This window comes from Vitis vinifera, chromosome 18, assembly GCF_030704535.1.
Source record: "Vitis vinifera cultivar Pinot Noir 40024 chromosome 18, ASM3070453v1".
NCBI lineage: Eukaryota > Viridiplantae > Streptophyta > Magnoliopsida > Vitales > Vitaceae > Vitis > Vitis vinifera.
The window spans coordinates 3,130,134-3,154,375 of record NC_081822.1 but is presented as its reverse complement, the minus strand read 5'-3'; the positions used below and the strand labels follow the sequence as shown (position 1 = coordinate 3,154,375).

At 38.1% G+C, this 24,242-nt stretch overlaps 1 protein-coding gene across 1 annotated transcript; it reads right to left on the bottom strand.

Moving 5' to 3' along the window:
- Positions 1-339: 339 nt before the first annotated feature.
- Positions 340-23,316, bottom strand: LOC100253978 (general transcription and DNA repair factor IIH subunit TFB4). Its single transcript, XM_002284429.4, has 12 exons — positions 23,204-23,316; positions 23,014-23,102; positions 22,516-22,789; positions 22,384-22,430; positions 15,109-15,146; positions 14,983-15,028; positions 10,171-10,224; positions 10,003-10,071; positions 8,423-8,499; positions 6,654-6,749; positions 2,384-2,473; positions 340-751 (listed from the first exon to the last, which is right to left on the bottom strand). The coding sequence occupies exons 1-11, from the start codon at positions 23,250-23,252 to the stop codon at positions 2,401-2,403; spliced, it is 912 nt and encodes a 303-aa protein (XP_002284465.2). The 5' UTR covers positions 23,253-23,316; the 3' UTR covers positions 340-751; positions 2,384-2,400.
- Positions 23,317-24,242: the final 926 nt, after the last annotated feature.

The window sequence follows — 24,242 nt, the reverse complement described above, 5'->3', positions numbered from 1 at the left end:
GGTGCAAGGTGATTCGGACTTTATAACCCTCTTTTATCTCATTGCCAAGCATTTTGTTTTTCATGCCTAACCTTGTGAAAAGAGGTAACTTTGTGTCTAAAAGACTTATTCAAGTCCTCTATTCTGCAGGAACCGGCCCTATTGAAAAAGATGTGTCATCTATTATTATTTTATAAAACATCTTAACCGTATTTTATAATTTCAAAAATCTTAACATGACTTCAATGACTTCGGCCGCAAGCTCATATTTAGCTAAGGGGGAATATTTGGTTTGTTTGGCCTAATGAAATTTTAAAACCGTACGGCCATGTGCATCTGATGTGTTAACACAGTCAGAAGTTAGAATTTGAAGTATACTTTTCAATGATTATAAATAAGATATTAATTCCAGAAGTACGTATAATGTAACCCAATCACACAACAAGATGCCACATGAAAGTACTATTCTATACGTTACATGATAAAAATTTCCAAAATCTTGGAGAATAAAAAAAATGGTCAAGCAGGTGAAAGAACCAACAAAGAGGAAATCTACAACAGACAATTATGTTTTCTGTTGCCTAGTTGCTTGGTATTCATCAAAATTCACCCATCGAATATTTGCTCAGAGTCCATTCCATACTTTGCACTGGGCTCCACAAATTTCAGATTAGCATCTCTTGGCCGTCAAGCACTGGTGATGCCGGAAACTGCACTCTACTCGAGAGATTGGTAGGGCAGCAAGATTTGTAGCCAAAAAGGAGCATAAGCACTGATACAGACAAAGCCATGGCCCAGGTCAGGAAGGAGAGCTATACTGTGGTTCAGAAACTACTACTCTGTAAGATAGCTCCTAAACAGTTGTATTTAGTTTGGGAACAATTGTATTGAGTTTGGGCAGGTGGGGATCTATTTGTCAGCCCGGTCTCAAATGCTCTTTTTAGGCATTTATGCTGGGGTTGAACAGGTTGGGGATGTTGGTCCAGAAATTTTAATCATATCTCTTCACAAGTTTTGACCCAAACTAATATTATTTAGAAAAAAGAAAGCTAGATATAGATTAAGCTCTAAAATAACTCTCAATGTAGTTCATGTGAGCATGTAGACCTCAATGTAGATTAAGTTATTTTTAATTTTTTTTTCCTATGAGAAAACTGTGATTGAGAGTTGCGGTTTAGGAAAAATTACAGGTTGCATTTATAGAGGAGTATAATATCTGCTGTCAACAACTATAAGTACAATAACCAAAATCAAAAACTGTAATTTTATGTCTTCATTAACTGCAGCCAGTATTTCTTTACCTGTTCTGATTTTTATTCCTTGTCTGAAAGTTATATATTATTCTATGTCATGCTAATCAATAATGATATATATATTTCTACAAGTATATTGATAAAAGTGAACCCAATTTAAAGAGGGTAAAAGACATAGTTAGAGGTGAATTGTTATTTCCCTTTTAATTATCTCTTCATAATTATAATTATGCAAAAATTAAATACTAAATACTTGATAATATTAACCAAGCAAAAAATATCAAATTTAATTTTTCATTATTAATAAACAGGTAATTTACTACATGTAATAAAATATCTATTAAATAAACTTATCATAAGATTAATTAATCATAATAATTTATTAAAATTACCTTGCAAATAAATATATAATAATAATAATAATAATAATAATAATAATATACAATATATATTATATAAATGACCACATATTAATATGTAAAATAAATTATTAAAAAAGATTAAGAAAAATGTTACCTTAAATCCAAAAACAGACAAGGAACAAAAATCTAAAGAGACAAGGCAAACCAAAGCAGACAAAGAAATTGGAGAAAAAGTAACTGCCAAAAGAATGCAGTTGGTGACAGCAGTTACCGAAGACATAGAACCGTAATCGTTAACTATGGTTATTGTAGCAATTGTTGACTAGTCATTATACTCTTCTATAAATACAGCTAGTCACTGCAATTTTGTAATTTTTCCCAAAACGCAACTCAAAATTACAGTTTTCTCACAAGGAAAAAAGAAATTAAAAAGAACTTCAACCATGTGGAGGTATATGTAGTTCAAACAAACTAAATTGGGAGTTATTTTAGAGCACAATCTATATCTAGATTTTTTTTTTAATATATATAAATAATATATTATTTTTTGTCAAAACTCTCTTCATCCTCCACATTTCTAAAACAGTAATTGTAGGTATGGATCTAAGACACTGATTCACAAGCAGGATTTGCCAGCTTCCCAGAATCTCATGGGGAAAAAAATATGTATGGGAAGTCAGAAACCAATCCTAGAAAACCGGACAAACAAGAATATGCAGTGGCTTAAAAGAATGAAATATATAACTCAAGAAAGTCACAACCAATATAAATCATTAAAAAAACCCTCACATTTTAGAATTGCAAAATTATGTCTCTGGAGTCTTTCTTTTCCGGTCTGTTGCTGAGTTACCATCAGACTGGGCTTGACCAAAAACTGACCTGCATCACTCCCACAAAATGTAGAGACTCAAGAGAGGTGAAATGATGATGGACGCGGGTCCCCAAAAAATTTGATAGATGGGAAATCTCAGAATACAGAAGAGCATTATATTTCTTTAACAGATGAATCAAAATTTGACTATCTAGAGAATCATTTTTGTGACATCAAAAACAGCTAGTATTGGGTTCTCTGAGGCATCAAACAATGAATAAAACTTGTATTAAGGTTCACAAATGGCCTATCGACTTTTTTTATCAGGTTTGCTGGTCAAGAAGATTTCCCATCTCACTTGGATGAGGCCCGTTCTTGGCCAATGGTGCTTAAATTGGCAGCAATTTTAGAGTTATTTTGTATTAATTAGGTTTATCATGCATTCACATGCATACAGACACATGCATAAACACTTTATGCGTCAGTATTATTACTTTTGGCAATGTTTTATATTTTACCATGACCTGAGACAAACCAGATTGACCCCCATGTCCAATGGTTGGCCCAAATCAAGTTCGTCCTGCAGCTACTCCCATATAACACATTCTACCACATGCTATGTTGCACTGTCATACTTCTGTAAGTTAAATTATATATATGAGTAAGTTTATACATGTAAAAAATTAAAGTGAATTTTCTAATCCGAGTGTATGGAGCCCTCTCAGACGACTCCACTTCCTTAAACCCCTCCTCCGTCGCAACTTCATTGTTTGGACTCAACCCAGCCATTTCCACATCTTTTCCATCCGCCAAAACCACTCTCAAAGGGTTCCACCTAGGTTGGTCAAACAAAAGGTCCATCTTCCCTACTGTAGACCTAGAAGCCCTAGCTCTTCTCTCCAAAGGCTTGGCTAACACCCCACCCCCAAATGGAGAAGGAGAAGAAGAAGCCCTTGACCCCAAAGGAAAAACGAAGTCAGAGGAAGTACCTAGAAACCTCGAAGCTTCATTGAGAAGAGCTTTGTTTGCTAGAGAGATAAGCGTTGACAACTTCCCAGCTTCACTATCTAAGCAGAAGCCAAAATAAACATCTTTTACCCCTGAAGAATCCCATCCCAAATTGGGCTTAACACCATGGCTTGAACCTTCCAAAGCACCATAGCCCACTTCAACCAGCCCACCATCAAGACCCATCACCCCATGTGAGCCCAATTTTGCAAGCCCACTGTTGCAAGCATTAATGCTTCCCTTAATAACACTGAAGTTCTCTGCCACTCCCCCTCATCCGTTCAAGGATTGGCACCCTTTCCTCACTCAAGCCTCTGCAACTCGACACTTGCCCTATTCCTTGCACATTATCTCCTTGACCCGGCAACAAACCAGCCCTCCTACGAAGACCATCACGTGCCACCCCACCATCTTCATCCCTAACCTCTTGTCTAACACAGCTCTCGCCTTGGACCACTTATGACAGCCATAATGGGACTTTCCACCAGAGCTGAACAGCAAAACAGCAGTGACCCGCCACAATCCAAACTAAAACTGGCTTCTTCCTCCTATCCGATCTCATTAACACCCTTGCCCACTGCTTGTTGCAAAGGAAGGTTGTGTTTTTGTCCATTGCAATAAAACCACCACAGCTATCCCCTAGTTTCTTAAACAACACCCAACACCACAAGTGCAAAGGAAGACCTGTCACCCTCACCCACTCCTCTCTCACCAACCCTCCTTTCCTCGAGCAACCTACTTTTGGATTCCATCTTACTAGGTCTAGGAGTATTTTCAAACCTCGTAGATCCCCTTGCAAGGACCGAGGCCAGATCCTCTTCGTCTTCAAACTCAAAACAGCATAAAGGCCCCCCCAAGGTAGAAACTCTTAACCTTTTTTCTTACAACCCAACTTCCATCCACCCACCTCCTCAACTCAGGTAGCCAAGGTTCCAAGTTAGACCTATCCCCACACTTCCCCACCACACAAAGCGTCAAGTGTAACTCTCTCGCCTTCACTCCCGCCTCAGTTAATTGGACCCATACTTGATCACCCAAAGCCCTCCACTTCTTTGCACCTGCCTCTACAAAAGAACCTTCCTCCAAACAAAACACTATGCTCTCTTCCACCAACACCTTCTTCACCGCTAGACTAGACTGCCCCACAACCTAATGCAAAAAACTCACCCCTAAGGATCCAAGCTTACTAGCCAGAATGGACCAGCCCCTTAACAACCCTCTTCCTACAAGGAAAATCACAATAAATCTTTTTGCCTCCACATCATAGACTAAGCAAAGAATGAACCCCCCGACTCCATTAGCACACCTCTCAAGCTTGGCCCTTCCATTATCTCTCCATACCTTATTGCAAACCAACAACTCCTTTTCCCTACGACAAGCCTCTACTCCTTCAAGCAAACATCTAAGACTCACATCTCCAAACTTAATCCAACTGGAGCAACCTCTTCCCCCCTCCACAATAACACCTCTTAGCTTGCCTGAGACCTCCTCAATGGAGATCTCAAAAGACTTCGCCTCCATGGGGAACCGGCACTTCCCTCTTCTTTGCAATTCTGACTTTGGTATTTAATTCAATTTTATCTTATGAGTTAAAACTACATTTTGGTTCACTCCCTCTAAGCTTGTTCTGGGGTTTAAGGAAGTAACAAAAAGCCAAGAATTTGATATTCTTGAACTGTTGGAGCTGCAGCTTTCAAAATGCTCTCCTTAGCTCTTGGCTTGCATGGTTGAGAGATCTTTAGGGGATGAAAAACTTTCTTATACATCATTGAATTGTTGTGCTATGCCAAAGGTTTGTGGGTTTCATTTTCATTTTCCTTTTGTTTTTGCTTGTTGGGTGCTCCTTTTATGCTTTCTGTGTACCAAGGTTGTGTCCCCTTTTGTTAGGGTCCTATCAGTTTATTCATATTTGTCTATAGAAAAAACTACATTGTCAACTCTGGTACAGCATAAGACCTCAAATATGCTAACACTAAATACTCCAATTAGGGCAAAAATAGGCTATTCATGCTAATCATAATATACAAATCCTGGTCATTTTGAATCTGCTACAAGCCCATCTTGTGTCTCCATCACACTCATAAATCTATTTGAACCCTTTCCTTAACCTGCATATTATCTCTGTGGGGAACCTACTATATGACAATTAATGACAATCTTCACATCCATGAATCTGTTCGAACTCTTTTCATTTTCCCCCCTTCTTCAACCCAATGAATCCATTTGAATTCCTCTCTCTCTCTCTCTCTCTCTCTCTCTCTCTCTCTTTCACCTATGTATTATTTCTCCAAGGAGCCTATCATGTGCTTCTCCCCAAGTTGATAAAGATCACATGAGGCTTTTTGTTCTGCTCCCTAAACCATTCAGTTAGTTATCTAATTGAAGAAGACTTCTGATTTTGGTGGCATGAATACAAATCAAGTGCCATACTCTTTTAACACATCAGTCTTTGCTAAATCACTCAGTTTATACCTTAAAAGCTTGTTTGCATGACATATAGCAAATAATTACTTAGAACATTTCTTAACTATCACATCACCTCATCACTAATTGCACATGGAAAGCCTTTTGCTTCACTGGTCCTCCATCCTCCTTAATTGCTGGAAGAAAAAAAGAGTATCTGCATTCCTTCCGTTTTGAACATCTAGAAAGAGAGCTTCCTCTTTCTTTTCACACCCTTGTAGGGCACTTGACCCACCTCGCATTTTCCAAAATTGTCCAGACTCCATACCCTCCAGTGGCTAGCAGTAAAGTAATTTTGAACTCTCAACTCAGAACGTGCTCACATCCTCAACCCCTCAACAACCCACATCCCACATCGTGAAAAGAGAAGAAACCAATTACAAAGAACATTCACTATGTCACAAACAAGTTAACTTACATTGTAATTATGACATAATTATATCAAAATTTACTTCTTGCAAATGTGTCAAAGTTTGAAATCTCTAAGAAACCTGAATTACAGATTAAAGAAACTTTTGACTTAAGCAAACAATGAATAACATAAGGAAATTGCATCAAACTCAACTGAAGTCAACAAAATTTTTACCCCAACTACACAGATGGCTGCATGTGCCACCTTGTACATTATGGTCTATCTATGACCATGTTATTGTTAAGACAAAAAAGAAGAATAACAAAAACTTGTGTTCATTTACAACTAGTTGGCATTACTGTGACTCATCATGGATAAAGCATTTCAAATATGCAATGCAAGTATAGGACTAGGAATCCACTCACCCACAGGTCGAACATTTCTTGTGATGCTTACAAAATATAGACAGACAGACAGAACATATGTAGCCCATATCAATTGTGTTTTTATGGCAAAAACACCTGCAAGTTCCACAGTTTCGATGAATTTCAGTGAGAGAGTGTAAGAATGTAAATGGATAATACAACTAGGATGGAAATACAAAACCAACGCACACCCACCCCAAAATCTTCAGAAAAAAAAAAAAAAAAAGCAGGGGGGAAGAAGAAAAAAAGGAGGGGGGTAATGCAGTGCACCAAGATATGACTTCAAAAATCAAATTCATCACTTCAATTGAAATCTTTTATTGGGCCAGGTCATGAAACTAATCACCTAATCAAAACATTTAACTAGGGTGGGCTCAACCACAGGAAGAAAGCAAAGGAGAAAACAAATAAGCTTAACATCCAACCCAAGCATGTTAACTTAAATCAGTGGCTGAGGGCTTTTCTGTCACAGAATAGCTTTTGCTATTATGGAATACCTAGAGAGCTTATGCCCCCACAGAAAATGACATGCAGATTGAGTTGGTTTATTCATTGTAGTTTACTAAGTTCACGAACAGAGAAGTGGATCCCGGAGCTATGTTCATTTCATCAAAGAGGTTTTGGCCAGAGCTACAGGTGCTGGAAAAGGGATCAAATAGGTCCATCTGTTGTTTACTTAAGTTCAAGAACAGAGAAGTGGATCCTGGAGCTAAGCTCATTTCATGAAAGAGGTTTTGGCCAGAGTTACAGGTGCTAGAAAAGGGATCAAATAGGTCCATCTGTCTTATTTTGACTTTACTTACAAGGAACTCTGATCCTCATCTTAGTACCTCAATTTTTATTAATAAAATTTCATTTTTTTCCTAAAAAAATAATTCCTAAAAGTAATAGGAATAATCAATTGCAGCCAAAATCTGAAGGAGAAAAATCTTGAGGCAAAAATCACAATCTTATTGTTAAACTACCGCTTGTCCAATCACTTGTTGAGGAATGGGCCAACAATCCGTATCAGGCTGGCTAAAGTTAACATTGCAGGGCCAACAATGTGTATCAGGCTGGCTAAACTTAACTTTATAGTATCGTCATCTTAAGTGTAATAGTGTGATGCATTCTGTTATCTTAGAATCAGCAAGTGAGGAAAAGAAGGTTCATGAAACTCTTGTTAATTTAATCTCTGTTACATACCTAAGAATTGGAATTTCATTGTAGGCCAGGTCCTACTAGGCACTTTGAATGAGATATGTCCCCCTGTTCTTGAGGGTTAGGAAAGTAAGCTATTGATCATGCTCCAGACTAGATGAAAATTCAAGCAATTGAAAAAGATGTTGAAACAGTAAGGTTTTTTATAAAGGTTACACCTGGTATAAGTGATAACTTACATTTGTTGCTCTAATCCTAAAACAGCACTGACAGAGAATACCAATTTAAGAACACTTTCAAGATAATTTCTTAAGAAGACCAATTATATATATATATATAGAGAGAGAGAGAGAGAGAGAGATAAATAAAAATAAAAAATAATAAAATAAAAACATACCCATACTACAAAAAAAATAATACAAGGAATGTCATCAGACTCACAACAGAATTTTTTCTTGCCAATGTTTTTCAAAAAAGGCAAGTGAAAATACAGTTAGTAAATAACAATAATACATAATGGTCCAGAGTACATAATGCAATTTCAAAAATGGAACGGAAAAACAGGGAAATATTCAGTCATATGGAGACATATATAAAGTAAATAAATGTTAGAGAGAAGTTTAACTTACGAGGCACGGAAATCTACTCCTGCAGGCTTAGGAAGTTGTAGAAAGCGGCGAGAATGCAAATCAGTTGCAAATACTGTCTGCAAGAGGTAGAAAATTCATGTCAATGTCCACTATTGAAACAAAATCCCTTACATAGCCAGGAAATGAGGGAGCCTATGCATCACAAAAAATTTGAAATATTTATTTATAAGGATAGAGGATAGTCATATATAGGAACTTTAGCTTAGCATTTAGTCCTTTAGAGTGTAAAAGTTGAAGATGGAGACTGGAAACTAACTTTTTTACATCTACTAAATGCACCTACCAAAGAGTGCACAAAAGTATTATACGGTGTATACAAAGACGCCAAAAGGCCATACAAAGAGGAGAAGGACACAAAAAACAACACTTTCTCCCTACTTAGAGCTCAATCAATCAATAAAGTCCACCATGGTCATTGAGTAATCACCTATGTACACTCTAACCCACCCCAAGAAATTATACATAAAGGATTGTTTGATTGCTTGATCCATATTTTCAATATTTTCAAAAGCAATGCTATTCCTCTTTTTCCAAATGGCCTAAAATAAACACCAAGAAGCTCATATCCAAACTTTCTTCCTCTTTTTCTCGACAAGGATCCCTATGATGCTTCTAACTGAGGAATGCATCATCCATTTTATTCCAAACAGGGCATAAATGAGTAGCCACAAGATGACTACCTTAGTGCAATGGAGAAGAATGTGATCATTCATCCCCTCTTGAGTTGGTTTAATGTTAAGATCCTTCCCCATGTTGCTTCCCAAATAGAAGGAAAAAAAAAAAACCACTCTTAATGGAACCTAAGAATTTTAAACCATGCTCGAAGGGAAAACCTCCGTTCTTCCATTGGACAAAGAGGAGTAGAGAGATTTAACAAGAAATTGTCACTCTTCGAACTCAACCACAGTATATTGTCCTCTAATTCCCTACTAATTGTCCAACCCTACAATCTCCTAAAGAAATCTTCCACTTTCTCAAGCTCCCAGCCAAGGATCATTCTTATGAAGCAAGTGTTCCAACACCCCCCATCCCCCTTTTCATGCTCTCACATCTCAATTACCAAAGCATCTTTAGTAGTGGCTATAGAAAACAACTTGGGGAAAGACTCCCAATGATGAGTCACCACATCACCTTATCCTTCCAAAATTTCACCCTCTATCCATTGCCCCACCTTAAAACTGGTACTACTGCTAACAGCTTTCCATCCATCTCAAATTAGCTTCTACAAATCCTAACCTTCCCTTATTCTCAAGCACCATCCCCCCACTTCCTCCCCTTACTTCCCTACAATCACCTGCCTCCACAATGAATCCCTCTTAGTGGTGAATCTTTTTGCCCCTAATGAGAAAATCTTCAGGCATTTTATCAAAAGTAATGATAATAGATCTTTAATTTGAGTAAAAGAAAGCGCTTGATTGGCATAAAGAATAAACAGGAACATTTAGGACATTTTCAACTCAACACTAAGTGCTCTTTGATGCGATCATTGGAAACATGCAAGTTAAATGATCAAAAACAAAACTTTAAGTAGCTTCCATGTTGCCTAACCGACAACCTACCGAGAGATATTGAAACAGCCCGTCTAGTTGTTGGGGCTTCAGATACACACCCCCAGTAATATAAGAAGCCTGCCACCAAATGCACCATGAACAATCGGTAAAAGTAAACAGAGAGTTCTTGCTAATGATATATCTGATTAGCAACAATAGAAGCAAAACATATAATACCTGCTGCAGGAAGGCAGAATGCTGGGCTCCTATAACACAAGAATCTATGGGAACCTGCAGTAAGGAGCAGATTAGGGACATGTCAACAGTTTAGAGAACTTAACAATGTCATGAACATGAATATCATTAATAATGCATAAAATTTTGAATAAGAAACTGAACAACGGCAACCCATAAACTCAGATATATGACTACAGTGTAAAGGACCAAAAACCAAGCAACTCTAGATAATATTCTGTATCAATATCGTGTCATATTTTGAATATACATCTTTCTAAACCTTGACTTGCTGTTGGCCAAAAAGATCTCCAAGCTTCACTCCAGTAACCGAAAAGGGCTATTTGCTGCCCAATTCCATAATCACAGGAAGAGAATTTGATTTATCACTAAGTATGCATCTCAAACAACCTTGAAAATGCATAAAATAGGCATTTTTCTCAGGTGGATTCATAAATAGGCATTTTTTCATAGATTAAAATCACCACAAACAGTTAGCAAAAAGAAAAGAAGTAATGGATCATGCTGGTAACTATTTTGAATGAGGACTCTAATTTTGTGAATGCAATTTCTAATGTTGCAATTATGTATATACAAGGAGGCTGGTGGTCCACTTTGGACCTTACAGCTGAGCAAGCAATCAAGTAGTGATATAATCTTGAAGAAGGAGCTAATATTGGCTATCATGATATATTAGACAAAGGAAGAACATTAGAAGTTGAAGGCCCTCAAATCCAGCTTGAAAACATGGAACAAGGAGGTGTTCGGAAAAGTTGGGGTTAATAAAACTCTAGCCTTAGAGAAAGTTTCTTTTTGGGACGAGCAAGAGAAATCAAGAGAGTTATATATGGAAAAAGGGGAGGCTAGAAAGGAGGCCAAGGAGGAATTTAAGAAATGAGTGCTTATGGAGGAAGTCTCTTGGAGCCAAAAATCAAGAGAAATTTGGTTGAGGGAAGGAGACAAAAACACAGGCTTTTTCCATAGGATGGCTAACGCGCACAAAAAGAGTAATTGGCTGAGAAAGATTAAAATTAACGAAGTGTGGTGTACAGAGGAGAATGAGATCCAGGAGAGTGTGGCTAAGGCTTTTCAGAGTCTATTGTCAAAGCCGAGTGATTGGCATCTTAGCTTGGCGGGATTGGACTTTGATCGTTTAGGGAATGAGGATGTAGCCAAGTTGGAGGTAGCTTTTAGTGAAGAGGAGGTGTTCCTTGCACTGTGCGAGCTAAATGGGGACAAAGTCCCTAGGCTAGATGAGTTCACTATCGCCTTTTGGCAGTTTAACAAGGATTTCGTGAAGGAGGAAGTATTGGGTTTTTTCAGAGAATTCCATGAACAGGGGAAATTCGTTAGGAGCCTGAACACTATGTTCTTGGTTTTAATACCAAAAAAACGAGGTGTTGATGATCTTAGAGATTACAGACCTATCAGCTAGGTAGGAGGTTTTTACAAGCTGTTGGCTAAAGTCCTAGCTAACATGCTAAAGAAGGTGGTAAGCAAAGTAGTGTCTCAAACCCAAAATGCTTTTTTGGAAGGAAGGCAAATCCTTGATGCTGTGTTGATAGCTAATGAAGCCATAGATTCGATGTTAAAAATGAATGAGAATAGAGTGTTATGCAAGCTGGATATAGAGAAGGTTTAAGACCACATTAGTTGGAATTTTCTGTTCATCATGATGTGAAAAATGGGATTTGGGGAGAAGTGGGCAAGCTGGATAAGTTGGTGCATTTCCACAGCGAGTTTTTCGATTTTGGTTAATGGAATTCCATCAAGCTTCTTCAATAGCATTAGGGGATTGAGGCAAGGAGATCCCCTTCCCCCTACCTTTTTGTAATTGGGATGAAGGCCCTTACCAACCTCATTAATAGAGCTGAGGGTATGGTTTTTTATCAGGTTGTAAGGTTAAGGGAAGGGCATGAGGTGGGGTTCAATTAACACATGTACTGTTCACCGATGATACCCTCGTGTTTTGTGAAGCTTCCCAAGAGCAAACGGTCTATTTGAGCTGGATTTTGATGTGGTTTGAAGCCATTTCAGGTCTGAAAATAAACTTGGACAACAGCAAAATTCTTCCGGTAGGAAGGGTTGATAATGTGAAAGAATTGGCGTCTGAACTAGGCTGCAAGGTGGGGGCGCTGCTGATGGGGGAAAGCCTTTTAAAGTTTATTCAAGGAAGAAAGGGAAGACCTAAGTAAACTTTAAGTAGGATTAATATTAATTAGAATTGAATTGAGATTGGTATTTGTTGGAGTCTAATTAGGATTAGCTAGTTGAGTTATAATATAATTAGAATTTGAGTCATGATAGGTTATTAGAGTCCTAGTAGATTTTGAATGTTATAATTAAAATTAGAATCATAATAGGTTATTAGAGTTCTAGTAGACTTTGGATTTTTTAGAGAAGCCTATAAATAGGCTAATCAATGTAAATCAAAGGGATGAATTTTGATGAATAATATTATACTTTCTTTCATTGCAAGGTTGCAACCCTCAATGGTGAGATTCCATTGATTTTCTTCTAGGTGAGACTCCTAGAAGGCCTTAGTGAGACTTTAAGGTTTTCCATCTTTTCTTCATTGTTTCTTCTTTCTCTCTATTTCTTATCTTATAATTTTCTCTACCATAAAGTTTATTCCTTGTTCCTCTCCTTACACCCTAAAAATAAAACCCTAGCCCACCTACCCTTGAGTGTAGGCAACCATCCTAGGGTTGTCCTACATCAGCTGCCCTCCTATTATCTGGGACTTCCTTTGGGGGCTGCTCATAATTCAGTTGCGAGTTGGGATGGGGTGGAGGAGAGGTTCCGGAAAAGGCTCGCCATGTGGAAGAGGCAATTTATTTCTAAAGGAAAGAGGATTACCCTTATTCGTAGCACGTTGTCAACCATACCCATTTACTACATGTCTATGCTCCGTATGCCACGAGTAGTAAGGCTAAGGTTAAAAAAAATTCAAAGGGACTTTCTTTGGGGTGGGAGAAAGTTGGAGAAGAAGTCTCATCTTGTGAAGAGGTCGATTGTATATTCGGATGAAACAAAGGGCGGTTTGGGTGTTAGATGTCTTTCTAAACTTAATAGAGCCCTTTTAGGTAAATGGAGTTGGTGCTTTGTGGAAGAAAATGAGGCTTTATGGCATCAAGTTATTAATAGAAAGTATGGGGTAGAAGAAGGGGGGTGGTGTACTCGAGAAGTGAGGGGGGGGGGGTATGGTGTGGGGTTTTGGAAGGAAATTAGAAAGGAATAACCTTTTATGAAAGACAAATTCATATTTTTTGTAGGGAATGGACGAAGAGTGAGATTTTGGAAGGATAGGTGGTGTGGAGACGAGGCTCTAAGCATTTCTTTTCCTTCTTTGTACGCTTTGGTAACTTCCAAAGAGGCATGGGTGGCGGAGGTTTAGGATACTTTGGGAGAGGATGGGAGCTAGAATCCACGCTTTTTGAGACCATTTAATGATTGGGAGATGGAAATAGTAGAGAGATTCATTTTCTCTTTGTAAGGAAAGAGAGTGGCTATTAATTTGAAGGATAAGTTACAGTGGAAGGAGGCAAAGGGTGGTAATTTTTCCGGTTAAATCCTTTTATAGTGCTTTGGAGGGTAGCAGCACAGTCTCGTTCCTGAAAAGTATTATTTGGAGCCCATTTGTTCCTACTAAGGTCGGTTTTTTTGCTTGAGAAGCCACTTGGGGTAAAGCTCTAACTTTGGACCAACTAAAGAAGAGGGGTTGGGCGCTTCGAAACAGATGTTACCTTTGTGGGGTTGCCGAAGAGTCTATAAATCATCTTTTAATTCATTGCACCAAGGCTAGGGTTTTATGGGACTTGTTATTTAACCTTTTTGGGTACTATGGGTTTTTCCTTCATCAGTGAAGGAGATCCTTCTCGGGTGGCATGGGCAGTTTGTGGGCAAGAAATGGGTGAAGGTCTGGAGAGCAGCCCCTTTATGTCTTTTTTGGATGGTTTGGAGGGAAAGAAAGAGGGTTGCATTTGAAAATGAGGATCTTTCGATCCAAATGATGAAATTTTCTTTTGTTAGCAATTTGTGGTCTTGGTCCAAGTGTTGTATTGTTGACAGGCCTAATTCTTTATTTTTTGTGTGGGTGGGCTATAGATGAGGGTGGGTAAGTTTTTTGTATCCCTCTTCCTTTTGTTTTTAGCCTATAGGTGCCTATTGTACACCTCATGTATGCTTTGGGCTTGCCATTGGGCTCCCTGTTTCTTTTAATATACTCTTTACTGCGTCTTTGCCTATCCAAAAAAATTAGGCAAAGGAAGAACACTTCAAATACCAGATGTACCTTTATCGTGGAAAAATAGAGATATGAAAAAGGGATATGCTTGCCTACTTCTTGATACATCCACAAATAATAGGCAACACTTTTCTTTTTTTCCCTTTTTTTTCAATAAGAAACTATGCTTCTATTGTGTTAAATAAAAGTAGGCCAAGCCATATCTTTTTCTTTAAGATATGGTCACAAAAGAACGACAAGAAACTAACAGAAGTAAATATGGCAACAGAGAAAAATGGCATGTGGGGACAAGGATTGTGCCAAAGGAATTTGCAATAAGAACATAGCAGAGACTGTTTGAATTCATTTCAGATACCCAGTCTAGATATTAATTCTAAATTCAATTTCTCTAAGTTCTTATAGAAAGAAAAATCCTTAAAGAAATGACATAGATAAAAGCCCCACCAAACCAACAGCAAATAAACCAACCACCCCAACCCCTCTTACCTACAATAAATAAATAATAAAAATAAAAGGAAAAATTGTGTGTGTATGTGTGTGTGTGTGTATCTTTTACATGTATACACTACCATTGAGCGCTGAGCTGAGAATATTGCATTCATCACTGCAACATATCTGCAAAAATATAAATTTTTAAGAGTAAAAGCACAATGAAAATAAACTGCATATAATGCAAAAATTCATTTAGAACATACTGTTCAGGTCCATCTGGAGATCCCTGCAGGCATAAGATCTGCCCTTGTATGTCAGTAACTTCATTAGAGATATATAGCAATACAAATGTTAAAAATGGAAGAGGTGGGAAAAGAATAACTTGAAGATGAAGCAATTCAAATAATATCTAATCATTTCAGCTGGATATACACGAAACTTGTATGCACCAAAAAAATTTCAATTTTGATAGAGATGAAAATATCAACATGCCGTCTATGCTTGATAGGCCAAAATTTATACTATTGTGGAAGAGGGAAAAAAAAAGTTTTAAATGTATAAGCAAGACAGGTTTCCAATATATTTCTGTTAAATACATACAAAGAATGATGAGAAATCCTTCCTCAAAAACACCATCCACTAGATACCTCTAATCAAAAGTACGACAAAACTATCTATTCTAGAAAACACAGGATAGTAATTCCAAATGGAAGGTCAATAATCAGGTGAGAGAAAATTCCCTAAAATGGACACCAAATTTTTGGTGTCCTGCTTTGCTAGGATATTTACCAAGTGATTAGTGAAATGAGGAATCCAATAGAAGGGGCATCCCATCTTTGAAGCAAGATAAAAAATTTGGTGAAGTCACCCATCAAATTTCCACAAGCCTCTTTCTTTCTTATTCACCCACCCTGTACTAGAAGATTGGAAAGACCCACAACTTTCACCAATTTCAGGCCTTCCAAGAAGGCTAAAATCTTCACCTTAATTGCTAGACCACTCTAGCATGTTTAAAGAAGGCTTTCAATAGCACTCCATCATGATCTATGAGCATTCCCCCAATTTCTAGTTGTTCTGAATTTCCTAATGAGCAACCATGAAAATTCAACTTGATACACCCACTGGAGGAGGTCATGTTCAAAATCTATTCCTTATTTGTGGAATCTCCTATATCATGCAATGCTTCAATTACAATTCCAGGATTCTTACCCAGACAGTTTAAGAATCATGATTCTCTTGTGTCACAACCATGAGCTTATTATGATAGAATATAGAACCAACTTGAGACAAGTTCAAGTTGTCAAGAATAGAAATATTTCCATTTATTGAATAGTGTGAATCAAAAAGAAAAGGACACTGTGTTAAAATAACTACTAGTTCATATAAAAGCCAAATGGATTTGTAAAACAAATTAGAATTTGTAACAACTTAATAAGCTTGTATAGCTAAATTTATGCATATCATTATTCTATGAGTATATAAATGTCTAACTGAGTTTGCTACAACCTCTTTCAATGTGTCAAAAGATGCTCTTACAAATAGAAAGAATAGTTCACTCAATCAGGGAAAGCATGAACAGCCCTTTCTTATTCAGGAAGTAGGAAAAGTAGGTGTCCATCCAGGATTTCATGAAAGCAAGAATTTAGATGTTTATTACTACCTTAACATTTGAAATATCAAGAAACAACTTTTGAATATAGGGTTCCACAGATCTTACACTAAAAATTCAGAGAAAAAGACTTCCAAGAAAAGAATGAGGAAACGAATGACACTTCCATTGAACCATCAGGATTTAAAGACTGACAAAACATGCACTCTTGATCCCACATTTTAAGGCCAAAGGTGGTCATCTTACTCTTTTCTTTCATTATCACGCATTTAAGGCTGGAGCGGAGAGCAAGTACTATGTCAAGGTTTCACCCATAACAGATGACATAGAATCCCCCTACATCTCACTCTTGTACAGCCATAGAGGAGAAAAAAACTTGGACAAAAAGTCCAATAAAGGAGGGATTATGCTAACTTATCGTTTCAAATTTCAAGACCTACATATGGATCTAAGAAGGGATTATTTTATCAGAACCTGATTCGAAGTCAATTAATTGGATCGGACATAAAACCAAATTGAAAAAATTATTGGGATGAGATATTTTTTTGATAGATAAACGATCAGAATATATTAGAAAAGGCTAAAAAGCCGCATGTATACAGGGGGTATACACAAAAAAGAGGGAGAGCCTCACCCACCCTCAAGTGGCCGCGAGCCACTCCAAAAAGCCTAAAAGAGAATAAGTATCCTCACCAATGTACACCCTAGCCCAACTCCACAAATTACATACAAAAAAATTCTTGAATTTTTGTATATCTAAAGACCCCCCCCTAAAAGCTAACCTATTCCTTTCCTTCCAAACCGTCCAAAAAATGCACAACGGAATGGAATTCCAAGTGTCTTTTCTTTTTTTCCCCACAAAAGATCCCCGCCAACTAAGTAACACTTCTATAACTGATTCTGGGAACACACATTGGACTCCAAAAATGGCGAGAGCGATCTCCCATAGAGTCTTAACCACTGTACAATGTAACATAATATGATTCGCACTTTCCTCTTCACATCCACACAGAAAACACCGGTTAGGGAGTTGCCACCCCCTTCTTTGAAGCTTATCCAAAGTGAGGATCTTCCCCCACGAAGCTTCCCAAGCAAAAAAAGATACTTTTGTTGGCACCTTAACCATCCAAATGCGTCTGTTCGGGAAGATACAAGCTGATGACCCCACCAGAATTTTGTAAGCACCCTTAGCCCCGAAAACACCATTGCTTTCCCTTTTCCATCTCACAGCATCCTCCTCAATCGAAGTCCTGAAATCCTTCAGCAGATTCAACATATTTTCAATCTGTTCCAGCTCCCAATCATTGAAATCTCTAGCCAATCTGAGATTCCAACCTCCTTGACCCAAGCTAGAGTCCCACACTTCACTTACTTTGGCATTCCTATTACCCGCCAAGGTAAACAGCTGAGGGAAAATATGAGAAAGGGCCTCATTACCGCACCACTTATCCGTCCAAAACAAGATTCTGGTCCCCTTGCCTACCTTAAACACAATACTCTCCCAGCACCAATCAGCTTCCTTCATGATCTCCTTCCACAATCCCACTCCATAAGGCCCACAAACGTCCTTAGTCCTCCACCCACCCCCCTCTTGACCATATTTCACCCCTATCACCCTTTTCCATAGATTCTCCTTCTCATAGGCGTATCTCCACACCCATTTGCCCAGCAAGGCTTTGTTCAATACATCTATTTTTCGGATGCCCAGACCTCCCTCCTCCTTAGGGCTACAAACCACCTTCCACTTAATTAAATGAGCTTTCCTCTCCAAACTTCCTCCCCCCAAAGGAAATCTCTTTGGATTTTCTCAATCCTTTTTGTGACAGATGTAGGGATACGTATTAGGGATAGAAAGTAGATGGGTATGCTGGCCAAAGTGCTTTTGATAAGAGTAATTCTCCCCCCCTTCGAGATGTATTGCCTTTTCCATTGGGCTAATCTTCTTCTCATTCTCTCTTCCACCCCATCCCAAGAAGAAGAAGTTTTATGATGGGCTCCTAGGGGCAGCCCCAAATAGACAGTGGGCAATGCTCCCAATCTGCATCCTAACTCAGCCGCCATCTCCTCCAACTCATCCACCTGCCCAACAGGAATTAGGGCACTCTTAGCAAGATTAATTCTGAGACCCGAAGCCGCCTCAAACCACGCCAAGATCCAGCTTAGATTGGATACTTGCTCTCTTTCCGCTTTGCAAAAAATGATTGTATCATCAGCAAAGAGAAGGTGCGAAACGTTCATCTCCACACCCCCTCTCCCCCGAAGCCTACAGCCAGAAAGGAAACCCCCCTCACCGGCCCGTCTAAACAGTGTGCTAAGAACTTCCATGCCCAAGATGAAGAGATACGGAGAAAGGGGATCTCCTTGCCTCAACCCCTTTGAATTTGGAAAGAAACCAGCAGGCACCCCGTTGATTAAGATGGAAAATTTAGCCTTGGATATACACCACCACATCCAATCCATCCAACGCGACCCAAATCCCATCTTCCGGAGCACCTTCATCAAAAACTCCCAGTTTAAACTATCATAGGCTTTTTCAATGTCCAATTTGCAAATCAACCCTTTCTCTTTCCTTTTGTGCCAGTAGTCAATCACCTCATTTGCCACTAGAGACGCATCTAGAATCTGTCTCCCTCTCACAAAAGCATTCTGATCTGTCGAAACGACCCTATCAAGCACCTTCTTTAGCCTATTGGCTAGGACTTTGGCCAAGATTTTATATAACCCCCCAAGCAAGCTAATGGGCCTGAAATCCCCTAAGTCTTCAGCACCTCCTTTCTTAGGGATGAGGACCAGAAAGGTAGTGTTGAGACATTTGGAGAACGACCCATACTCAAAGAATTCCTTAAAGAGATCCACCACCTCCTCCTTCACAAACGGCCAGCATTCTTGCCAAAAAGCCATTGTGAATCCATCCAGCCCTGGAGCTTTATCTCCCCTCATCTCCATCAAGGCACCGTGGATTTCCTCCTCAGTAAAAGGCTTCTCCAAGTCTTCAACTTCCCGAAGAGTAATTTGATTTAGGTGCAACCCCTCAATGTCCGCTCTCCACCCCGGTTCTTCTGATAAGAAATTCTGGAAGGCATTCACAATCCCCTCCCTCACCTCTTGATCCTCAGTCAGCCACTCACCATTAATCATTATCCTGTCCAGGGAATTGTTCCTACGATGGGCATTAGCCATCCGATGGAAATAGCCGGTGTTCCTATCCCCTTCCTTAAGCCACAGCTCCCTTGACTTCTGCCTCCAATGAACTTCTTCCAACAGCACCCATTTTTGAAAGGCGTCCTTGGCTTCCTTTTTCTGCTCAGTTTCAGCTAAAGAGAGACACCTCTCACTCTCCACTCCGTCCCAATATTCCACTTGCTGGAGGGCAGAAGTTTTGTTAACTTCCAGCCTTCCAAACACCTTCCTATTCCAGGTCTTAATCCTTTGCTTTAGTAACTTCAGTTTGGAGGCCAACCTGAAACTGGCCCTTCCTCTCACCTCAATCCCCTGCCACCACTCCCGTAGAAGACCTTTAAAACCGTCCACTTTCAGCCACATGTTCTCAAATCTGAACGGAGTAGGACCTCTTCGCAACCCACCACCCATTATTAGGATGAGATATAAATAAGGTTAACACATTTTCTATGTCCAAACCAAAATTTCAAATGGTACAATTCTTTTTTAAACCAATTTTCCTAGGTCCAAACAAATTTTTATTTTTATTTTTTATCAATAAGCAAAAAATATATTGCAAAGAGGTGCTAAAATAGCGACCCACAGAATTATAGTATAGAGAAACTCACCCCCTTACAAAAGGACCTAAACAACAAGGAAAAAACAAAAAACTTTCTCCCTCATTGCGAACACACCCAATCTATAAAATCTATTAAGGTCGAAGGACCATCTTTTATCCACAATTTGGCTTCTAACCAAAGTAAATACACAAAAGAAACTTTCAGCCTTTGAATGGACAGCACGCCATCCTCAAAAGCAATTTTATTCTTAACCTTCCAAATGACCCAAAACAAGCATAACGGTTCCACTTGCCACGCCACCGTCCTCTTCTTACCCACAAAAGAGCCCCTCCACCCTAAAAGAGTTTCCTTTACCGAAAAAGGAAAAACCCAAGATACTCCAAAAAAAAAAAAAGGATCAACATTCACACTTCCCTTGTTTTTTCACAATGAATAAGGAGGTCGTCAATCGACTCCTCACACGTTTGGCACAGAAAGCATCTATTAGCCAAAGCTCAACCCCTCTTTTGCAAACAGTCCAAGGTTAGAACTCTTCCCCACGAAGCCTCCCAAGCAAAGAAGCTTAATTTGGGTTGCACACAAGAGTTCCAAATAATCTTCGAAAGGAAAGAAACAAGAGACACCGGCTGCAAAGCCCTATACAAAGATTTTACCGAAAAAAACCCATCCTTTGAATCCATCCACCTCACCCTATCCTCCTCATCCACACTAACTTTCTTCCCATCCAAGCAACAAAGCAACCTTTCCACTTCTTCCAACTCCCAATCATTGAAAGGTCTATTGAAACGAGGAGTCCAACTTCCCCCCCTTTCCCCCGTGGCTGTCCAAACTTCATTCACCCAAGCCTCTTTGGAAGTTGCTAGAGCAAATAATGAAGGAAAATCCTCGCACAAAGGGGTGGTTCCACACCACTTGTCTTTCCAAAACCTCACCTTCTTACCATCACCCACCACAAAGCCAAAAGAAGGGGTTACTAGATGTCTCATCTTACTCATTGCTTTCCACAACCCAACTCCATAGGCCTCCCTAGCCTCACAAGAGCTCCACCCTCTTCTTTCCTCCCCGTATTTCCTTCTAATCACTTGGTTCCAAAGGGCCTTTCTTTCATTTGCAAAGCGCCAAACCCACTTGCCAAGGAGAGCCCTATTGAAAGTCCCAAGACTCTTAACCCCCAACCCTCCTTTTCTTTTGTCTACACACACAATCGACCACCTTATTAAGTGCGGTTTTTGCTCAAGAGCCCCACCACCCCACAAAAAATCCCTTTGAATCTGCTCCAATCTCATTCTGACCACCCTAGGCAGCTGGAAAATAGACATAAAATAGATTGGCAAATTGGACAAGGTATTTCGAATTAAGGTAATCCTCTCCCCTTTTGAGATGTACTGACGTTTCCACATAGCCAATCTCTTTCGGAATCTTACTTCTAGGTCCAACAAAATATATGTCACCTTGGGCCTTGGGACTAACATTTACCAACTTTCATATCAGCACATTGTGTTTTTCTTCTACACTAAATTTATGAGATTTTCTGAGTTAATCTTTTTATATGTAGTTGAAATCCTCTCCTCTCTTAATGACCTTAATATTCCAGAAAACATCATCAGATTCATCACTGCCAGTATTGTTACTAGGTTGAACCCCTTTTTTCTCTTTATTGATGCTGAATGTTAATTAATTCATCCATTCAACAACTAACATGATTGGCCATATATTGACACTCATTCTCAAGTTAGAGCCTAGTGTTGATAGGGTCTAACAAACAGAGAAATGTATTGATAACAAGAACCAAAATTTCTCTTTCTATCACTTATAAAAAAATAAAAAAAATAAAAAACTTATATTAGGAACTACGTAGTATGAGGCAATAAAGAAAAATTATATAAAAGGTATTTCCAAGAATTCAAGTCAAGCTAACTGATCAAATCAAACTCAATGCTATACTGAGTATTTCATAGCGAGAACAGAAAGTCTCTTTTCACTTATCCACACGTACTTTTGCATTTAATTGTGTTGAATGTAGTATATGAAATGGCCGGTGTTTGCTGTTGCATTAAAGTCCAGTCCAAGAAACGAAACATGACTCAATTGTTGAAAACGAAACTAAGATATCATAACAGAACATGATATGAATAGGTAATGTTCGATACGAATATTTATAATTTGAAATAAAAGTAATAAACACTCACTCGAGGCTGAGGATGCAGTGGTCCTGTTCGAAAAACCCGCTGTATATCTATTCATAGAATTAAGTCAAAAATTCATTCTAAGAAGACAAATATTCACATTCAAAACAATAGTGAAATCATTATCAAGGATACAGCAAAGAGCCATAGACAAAGACCCTGATAGCAGGGAAGACCCAATCCCAGCCGCTAAAACTTCCTTGCTCAATTTTTCATCTCCGGTCACAAACTCCTCCAATTTCTGCAACAAATTGGAACAAAGAGCAGGCATTCTCCCATTTTCCAAATTTGGATTCGCCGGCACAGAAGAAGAATCGAAAATAAAGTTGCAGGAATTGCATCCGGTAGCGATAACCACGACTTGATTGAGTTGATTGATGAGAAGAATCGAATTCAGAAACGCTAGAACCTGTAAATATCTACCATGTTTAGAATCGATCAACGCCTTACGGTTCGTCGGATTAATGAGAAATGAAAGAAAGTAAAAGATGAAAACAAAAAATAATCTTTAACAGGCTGTTATATATTTGCAGTTGCAAGATTCCATGTCTCCTTCTCATATCCAACGCTTTTCTCATAAACTAGGCAGAAATTTAGGGTTTGCAGAGTGTCGGTAAATGGGCGAGGGGTTACATGAGAGAGAAACTTGGAGAATGGAAGAGAAGCAGTGCTCCAAAAGAAAGGGTTGGTGTCGAGCAAAACCACGAGAAGGCTGACGTCATCTGCAACACCAGAGTCACAGCTTCAGATATGAATCGATGGGGGAATTGAAAAAAAAACAAACAAACAAACAAACAGAGAGGAAGAGAGGAGAGAGATATGCCTGAATAGAGCTTCGAAGGTACTGGTGCCATGACTGCGCTTCGTCCCATTGCCAGGAGCTTTCATTAGAGATTTGAACATGTGGCCCATACCCAAATTACTTGTCTTGTTGGGCTGGGCCTAATGTTCTAGGCGGTTTGATAATTGTAGGGTATATTGAAAAATAACTTATAAATACAAATGGCAAGGGTATTTTTCACAAACGGTTTTTTAAAATAATCCAGTAAAATAGTTTTTAAAATTTGTTTTATAAAACAAAAGTTTACTCGGGAAGTTGAAATATTTTAAATCTATTTTTAAATATGTTTTAAAACTAATTTTTATATCTATTTTATTTTTAATTATTGTTTTTATAACTATTTTTGAAACCATTCCTTAAAAAAATAATTAAAAGATGTTTATGGAAAAAACCCTATTTTTTGTTAATGAAAAACAATTTTTTTGCTTTCAAACATGTTTCTATTAAATTATGGTTTTCAAACATGTTTTCCCTTTTTTTGTTTTAGAAAACGAAAAATTGTTTATGAAACTAATTACCAAATAAGACATAAAAATCCGTAAGAAGAATGATGTTTTCTAACAAATAAAAAATGAAGTCAAAATTAATGATTCATAATTATTATTCATAAATAATTGTATTAAATTATATTATTTATAAGAGAAATTATAAAAACTCTTTTTACATCTATCTTTTAATAAATTTGTTTAAAACATAAATGTCTTTTGTTAAAACCCTCCAAATACTCTAGCATAAAAATAAAAATAAAAATAAATTAAACTATTATGACCGAAGCTCCAGGATGAGACACCAAAAGTTCTAATTTTTTTTTCTATTTACATTGCAATTATTTTTTTTTTATAATTTCTCAATTCTAAATAATAATTGTTTTAAATTTTGTTTACTACCTTTCTTCCTCATTTTACTCCCACATTGCTTCTTAATATTTTGTTAAAATAATATTTTTAATTACGCCTCAACTACTTTTATTCAATTTAGAACCTTGATCATTTGTTCTTAAATTAAATTATATCGTATTTAA